The 8019-nt window shown below is 38.5% G+C and overlaps 1 protein-coding gene across 1 annotated transcript; it reads right to left on the bottom strand.

Annotated features, from left to right (window-relative positions):
• Nucleotides 1-44: 44 nt before the first annotated feature.
• Nucleotides 45-7413, bottom strand: LOC108890675 (antizyme inhibitor 1-like). The gene is given in 14 exon segments (XM_051076117.1): nt 45-224; nt 227-266; nt 1550-1665; nt 1808-1868; nt 1870-1974; nt 2188-2196; nt 2198-2263; nt 2419-2500; nt 2678-2812; nt 2965-3137; nt 3539-3712; nt 3924-4134; nt 5384-5505; nt 7173-7413. Coding segments are annotated over 12 exon segments (1242 nt in total). The 5' UTR covers nt 4026-4134; nt 5384-5505; nt 7173-7413; the 3' UTR covers nt 45.
• Between the last annotated feature and the right edge of the window lie 606 nt (nt 7414-8019).

The following is an 8019-nucleotide window of genomic DNA, read 5'->3' as shown; positions in this document are numbered from 1 at the left end:
GATCTCTGAAATGCACTCCAAATGTAAAAAATATGTCACCTGTCCTTACCAGTCTCTAGAGGAGATGACATAGTACACAGGGGGTGGGGATGAGTCAGTGGTGGTGGAGAGTGGCTGACCCAGACTGTAGGCCCCAGCATGGGTGAACATGAGCCAGTCTCCAATGTTGAGCTCAGGTAACAAACAGTGCTCCACTACCTGGTCCAGGTCATCCCCAGAGGGACCCACAGGCTGCTGCTGAACACTGGAGCATCCTGGGATGTGTTTTGATAACGCACGAAGAAGAGAGCGATCTGTTTGTACGTGTATCACAACAATCCTTTTCATTAAACTAAGGTAAGTTGTGAGAGTAAACAACTCTTATTGGATCATCCTGTATAAATAAAGTTTGAATGAATAGATAAGTTATCATTACATCTAGGTGAGTAACAATTCAATCAACTCATGATTCCGTTCAATACATGATACAGGGCTCATGGTTCGACACATCTAAGGCTATATATATGTATAATGAAAGAATGAAAACAAACTAAGACCTTTGAGTTTATTTATACCTTCTTAGTGTAAACTCCAGTTTTATATAGTGTTTTCTTTATTGTGAACTAAGGTTAAAATGTCTGGTTACAGTGCCAAAGAAAGGATACCATACTTTCTGGACTATTGAGTGCACCTGACTATAAGCCGCACCCACTAAATTTAAAAAGAAAAAAAAAAAGTACATATACAGGCTGCACTTGTCTATAAGCCACAGGTGTCTAAATGTTTTTGCGGCATGAAGCTCGTTAGCCCGTAAAAATCTATAAATTAGTAAGTTTCAAAGCGTGTGAAAAAGTAGCGGCTTATAGTCTGGAAATTACGGTACTTTATTAACCAAAATATAAGGAAATACTTTTTCCCCTGAAACTTAGGTTTAAATATGTGGGTTTTCTTACATCTTAGGACTATACAATTACATTTCCATTCATTTTGAATGATTTTGAATGGAGCGGGTACTAGTGTAACTATGGTCTTTTAGAGTGGTGGTTTTGGATTGTTTGTAGCCTTCTTATGTCACTAGGCTAGCAAGTGCTATCAGTCTGTGTATATTGAGTATTCCAGAGTTTTATCAGCCTTAAAAGTGTTTGCTTAGTTCAGTTTAACCTGAAAAGGAGTTTCTGAAGCTGTTGGAACATGTTCTGCTCCCACAGAGGAAATAAATTCATGACAAGTAAAAACAATTTCACAATGTCTCCTAATGTCTTTACTGCAGAAATGAAATGTCGGAAAAAAAACAGCCAACAATTAAAGCTGTTACATATGATGAGCCCTGAAAAAAATTGGCTGTCAAAGAAAATTATTATGCAAGAGGAATAAGAGTTAGAGAGTGATTCAACTCGCTACAGTCACTAAAACAGCTGATTAGTCACTCACAGAAGTATAAAGGATTACTTCAGGACACAGCGCTCACTTCATCAGTCACATCACAATTCATTTATTTCAGCATTATGATGGGTATTGTCATGTTTTCAGAATCACGATGCATTGTGCCCAGAGAATTTTTGAGACTTACCTTGTGAACAGATGGAGCAGCAATCAGTGTTTCAGAGAGTTTGCTGGCAAATGATCCATACACTCCCTCATTCATGTAGTACTGAAACTCTGGCTCATCATTGGGAGATGGATCATCTGTTCAGAGAGATAATTAGATAGATTCATTTTCAAACAGTTTTATGACATTTGTGTAGTTCTCTTTGGCTCAGCAGTTGAGTCATATTCCTCATTGCTTGTCAGCAAATCAGCCTTTGAAAGGGAATATGAGGCCACTGACCATGTGCCTGGTCCTGGTGATCTCGTGCCACCACCTCCTTGGAAATGACGTTAACAGCCAGGGGTGAAAGCAGAGGACACAAAGAAGCTGCCAGGTTCCGCAATGATGGAAACCCCAGTAGAAAGAGGGAAGTATAGGTCCATCATAGACATGACTGCACTATTAATCTGCAAAAGGTGACAGTGGTAAAAAAAATCTGAAGCAAAATGGGCAGGCCTTCAAAATTCACATTTAACACAATATAAACCCACAGCAACCTTGGAAGATTGGTTTAAATCAGACTGGGCAGCATGATGTAAAATATATAACAAGGTACATTTTGAAAACTGTCTCCCCATAGTTTCAAGAGAATGTAATTCAGCAGACAGAAATATACTAACAAGTTCCAGGCTGGGTCTCAGAGCCACTGAAGCCGCCTCCAATGTCCAGGATTTTCATGTTGAAGCCAATTTCCTCCTGAGACAGATGCAGGTTTGTAAATGTGTAACCAAGACACTAAAAACAATCACGAGCGTCCAAAAGTCGACAGTGTGTGACAGAAGGTAATGGAAATGGTAGTCACTAAACTCAACAGTGCAACAAGCTACATAACAATATTTAAGATCACTTACTGCCATATCAAAGACACAGCGGGCATCAGAGATGGCATGAACATACACCTGGTCATCTTCACAGGAGCTGGAAATGTGACACCTGTGGGGTGGTGGGGTGAGGGTTTAATGGTCATTTTGTCACCTTAACAACAAGTTAAATTTTATCCTGCAGTAGGTTTGTAGGTTAATTTTAAGCAGCAGTCTTTGTACGCAATCTGTACTTGCATTTCTTCAAACTGCTTTATAACCAGTGACAATACATTTCTGCAGGCCTCACCTGACCCCTACTACCTGCACACCCAGTTCCTTAGCACTCTCCAACAGATGCCTGCAGTCCTTAAGGGAACATCCAAATGTCATGCTTATCTCATCATCTGGGCTAGATGCCTCTGTTGACACCTGCAGCAGCAGCCTGAATAAACACACAGGAAATAAAGAACCTTGTTAACTCTTCTGAAAGTAATCCAGTGAGTTACATCAAAAGGCAAGCACTAAATCAGAAATATTCTGCTGCCAAGAATATCTTTACAGCTTGATTTGATAATACTAATACAAAACACTTACTTGGCATTGGGGTGGCAGCGAGAAATCTTGCGTAGCTCCGCTTCATTATCACACACCAGAAGGTCAATGCCGTTCTTAGCAGCATATTTAATCTGAGAGACTTGTTTGCAAACACCACCGTAGATGATATCTTCAGAGGGAATACCATGGCTCTGCACCAGTTCAAGCTCAGACTGACATACAGAGAGACAAATACCGAGGTGTATTCCATTAATACACAGTATGTGGGCTAGTGAACACACATTTCATCACATTTCATGTCAATCCTGGTTTACCATATTCCAAATAAACAGTATTTCAAAGGTGGGTAGTGAAGTAAACTGACCACTTGCTGGTGCCTCTGTAACTATTCAACAATATTATTCTACATAAATGTACCAGAACTTGCTGGGGGGTTTGTATATAATTGCCTGAACATAATACCCTGTAAAATGAGGATAGTAACTAACTGGGCAATATTTTTTCTAAGTATGCAAGACTGTGCATCCTAAACAGTGCATACTGCAATTATGATTATTTTTTCTGGAGAAACCTGAACTGACCACAGTGATTTTACATGTTTGTGAGAGAGTACCTTGTTGGTGCATATGAATCCAGTGCCAAGAGCAGCAAGAACTTCAATAACAGCTGGACTGCTGTTGCATCTGACAGTATAGTAGGGTCGAATGTGAGCCATGTGTGTTCGCCAGCGAACATGCTGCCTCATAATGACTCCCAGGTCTGCCACAAAGAATGCATTCTTCTCAGACTGAGGAAGAAGGGAACATACATGTGGATGGGTCAGAAAAGCATACACACTGCAAGCTTTTGTAAAATGTGTCTGTATGTAACATTACCATATATAACAAATAACGCAACACAATACAATGACAGGTATTTGAGAACATTATGAGACAGTAAGAAGTCCAGGTTAATAAGTACATGCTAAATGTACATGTTGTTACAGTGAGATTCCTTACCAGAGTTTGTTCATAAATGTGGTTGTCAATTACATCACAAAGTGCTGTGCCTCCCTCCAATAGGCCAACAGAATACTGTGGTTCATCAGCGATTCCCTTCATCCTCTCAACCGTTTTCCTCTAATCCGACAGGCATAAAGAATGTGGCTAATCTGTAGTGGTCTTGCTTGTTTGCTCTCGAGCCCCTGGGGTCCTAGACTTTTGCAACAAACTGCACAAGAAAAGAGAAAAGTCAACATAAGACACGAAGCTCTATAAACCAAACAATTTAACTGTGTTTGGACAATAGATATTTGTTTATGTTGTCCAACACTCGTTTATTCATTAGCTGGAGACTAAAACTCTCTGATGTGATCTCCAATCAAACAAGTTATTTTCAGTGAGCATCCAATCAGACCACAGAACAGGTTCCATGTAATGGGACAGCTTTGTGGAAGAGGCCTATTCTTCTGAAAAGCCACTGTGAAAACACAGAGTCTGGGGCACAGGGTTCATTTACTTTACCATCAATTACTCCCAACAATCACCATTAATCCCTGAGCTGGTGACCCGTAAAGGTTCTTTTTGATGGCATTAAACAAGGTACAATACTGTCTGTGTCCGAGTCACAACTTTACTTTCAATAATGTTGCACAGTACGTCAGAGAGCCACAGTAGTGACTGGACGAGACCTGAAATGACTGTGGTTTTGGGAGGTTAAATGGGGAGACTAAACAATGTGCCTAGAGAGGCTGCTGTGTTATAGACTACTATGACAAGCCTGATACAAACAAAAGAATAAACAGAAGGAGAAAGGTAAATTTGCAGTACCTCTTTGATTTCATTGTGAAAAAAACTGAATTACTGCAATTATAGAACCAATGTGTGGGCTTTATTAAAATCTCTGCTGAAACACTTGTTAAGAGAGGATGGGTGATGGCTCATCCCTATCATCTCTTTAAAAATCAACCAAGACCTTATGTAACATGGAAAATGTTTAACTGTATTTCACATACCATCTCCCCCTTGAGAGAAGTAATAGTAATATAGGCATCAATATGCATTTCACATTTCATCTGCAAATATTTTTTTCTTTACAGCAGCTAAATCACACCAAGAGAAAAACTACTGCAGAAAAAAAAATCAGTCCAGAGCACAAGTGTCCTGTTATTTTAGGATTAGTATTTTTAGAAGTGCTAAAAATGGATCTAAAATATTAGATTTAAAATAACTACAGATTGTTTGTGACTTATCTGAGGTATGCTATTTGTTAATATGGCAATATTCCTTCTGTCAAGAATCTAAGTGAAGCAATTTGTCACAATGTATTGATAAATAATGCAAATCCCTACAAACACATGGACAAATGCAAAAGAAAACGTGTTTGTTTGAAATATGTCTCTGCTACAACAATATACACAATGCAATCCAAAAGGTGCATTAATTCTTCAGTTATATGTAGTTACACCTAATTTACTCACATGGATAAGTCCTGGGATGAACTTGTCCACTATCAGCTAGGATCCCAAGGTGGCTCGGCGTTGAAGTCAAATGGCTCTCGGTATAGAGCTGCCCCTAAATCCTCTGGATAGTTGTTGTACACCTGCAAAGGGACAGATGAGGACAGGACACACAGGAATCAGTCATTGACAGAGAAATAGTTCTAATGAGGAGAGCAACTGTTTCTACACTGAGACATACTCCAGTCTACCTTTAAACCTGTGCACTGTACCATCAAATCCGTTAGGGGGTAAAGGTAATACTGGTATGTAATTCAATGGACAAAATGAGGGCTGAGTGTTGAAAAACACTGACAGGAGAGTATGGAAATTGCACATTAGTATAGAGGAAAAAATGTATTTATGGTTTACTTTATATCTGAAATAACTGTTTTTTTAAAGTTTGAAATGGTACTTTGGATCATGGTCCATAATAAAGTACTGAACTGATGCAATCGTGACTGGCAGTTTTGCATCAACTGATTTACGTTTCTATGATAACAAAAAACAACGGTAGACAGTGTCTCGACACTCTTCAAAGGCGTGACTGGCCAACTACCACACTGCCTGCTACTACTTTTAAACCGTAAATTACGTGTCTGATTTAAGTTACTTAAGCTACCTTGCTTGCTATTGTAACAGGTCGTTGAATTCATTGGTAACGTTAGGATTAGCGACAGCTAGCTACCTAGCAAAATACATGGTACATATTTCTGCACATAACTGTGTACGTAACGTATTTCAGTAATAATGCTACTGACCATTATGCTGTCTTCAATTCATTATAGCCAGCACTTGTGGCTTATGCTACATTACCCGGTTGATTTAACAAAATGCTAACTAGCAAGCTAACAACGCGGTTAGCTAATGTTACTTACGTCTGCTGAAAACCCAAAAGAGGGGACAGAACGCTTTTTCTTTTTAGGCGGAATTTTTAAAGAGTGATGGGATTACAAGAAGAGAAAAGGATAACTGCCATGGACGTGGTAGAAAAGGTCGACTTTTTGTTGTTGTTCGATGTTTTATAGGTGCTAGCTAGTACGGCTCATTTGTTTTGACCATGCAGACGTCAACAGCGGAGGTCGAGTGAGCGGTGAGACGGACCTACAGACGGTTCAAACAGTAGTGTCAAGCACACCAAATTTAACAGTAAGATATCCGGTTAAAGTATCAAAATAAAACCCATATTCACAACATAATGACAACGTTTTTTGAGTAATGACAGACACCGATGTGGAAATATTTCTGTAAAAATATCGTTTCCAGTAAAGCTTTCTTTGGGGATTTTTTTTCACGATTAATATGACTTAAGTAATAATAATTAGAAATTATATTAACAATTTCCCTTTCTGAATGTACCTAAGTGTGGAGGTTATGACACATCTTAGATGGGCGGAGTTTAGAACTGTCAAAACCAACAATGACCTCAGTTTTCCGACGTGATAATAGATGTCATGTGGAGCATTTATTAACAAAGCCATGAATTACAACAATAATTATCCCCCAGTCGAAGTCGCAGTAGTAATACTAATTATAATAATAGTGAATGTAAATACATAAGTTATTCTACTTTTATTTTACAGTTCAATACATATTTTATACTAATTTACAGTTAGCCTATATTCTGTACTCTATTTATTATTCTCTATTTTTACAACACTATATTCCAGAAACTGAAAGTGAAATGTATCCTTATCAACTAAATTACACCAGGGCTGACTAAAATTGATATTTCTGTTCAATAGGCTGGTGTCACATTCCTCAAGATTACCTGTGTTATGTCTTCATTGTGTTTCCCATGGCTCAGTAATGAGGAGAAAATGCTGTCCAAAGGAGTTTGCAGAATTTTCCTTTTTTCTGTAGCCAAAATCAACAGTTACAAAACATCAATCCCATGAGTAATGAGCAGATAGATGCATGTGTTTTGTCTTCAAGTTCAAGCTCAAACTGGATTCTGTCGTCCCTTTGCCTTTGTTGTTGTGACTTTGAGAAGTTGTGCCTGCCTCTGAAAACGCAGGGTCTGGGTCAGTGTTTTTTTTTTTTTTTTTTTTTTTTTTTTCAAGGAGATACATTTGCATTTTTCCCTCCTCAACAGTGGAGGAGGAGGGTGCCAGGGAAAGCTCAGCTACTGTCAGCTAAACAGGAGGGTAATGTTTTTCGTAGGGCTATTTTTACCCCATATCAATAATGACATCACTCTGGTATTAAGAGATCAACACACCATAAGTATATCAGATGTCATTAAAATATCCATGTGTCTAATTGTCACTGGTAACAATATAATTTCTTTATGGATTTTTTAGAATTATTGGGAAATATATCTATGAAAGTAGAGTATTTATTAGTTTGCCTTTGGGATTTGTATTTGCTCTAGCAATCCACTTATACCTGTGTCCTGGAGTCAAAGTCCATTTTAGTCTGTACAGTTTTTGGCAATTCAGTGTGGCAGTGTGAGCATTTCTAGGCTTCAATAAACATTTCATCAAACATGTAAAGACCTAATTCCTACATGGAGATTATGTGTTTACTTTGTACAGAGCATAAATCTTCACCATCCTTACAGACCAATATCATGTAACAGTGCACGATAAGTCATTTTTTACAGCTAACCAGAAAAG

The sequence above is a fragment of the Lates calcarifer genome, linkage group LG15 (assembly GCF_001640805.2).
Source record: "Lates calcarifer isolate ASB-BC8 linkage group LG15, TLL_Latcal_v3, whole genome shotgun sequence".
NCBI classification, from domain to species: domain Eukaryota; kingdom Metazoa; phylum Chordata; class Actinopteri; family Centropomidae; genus Lates; species Lates calcarifer.
Note: the sequence above shows the minus strand (reverse complement) of the source record. Positions and strands in the feature narration are given on the sequence as shown.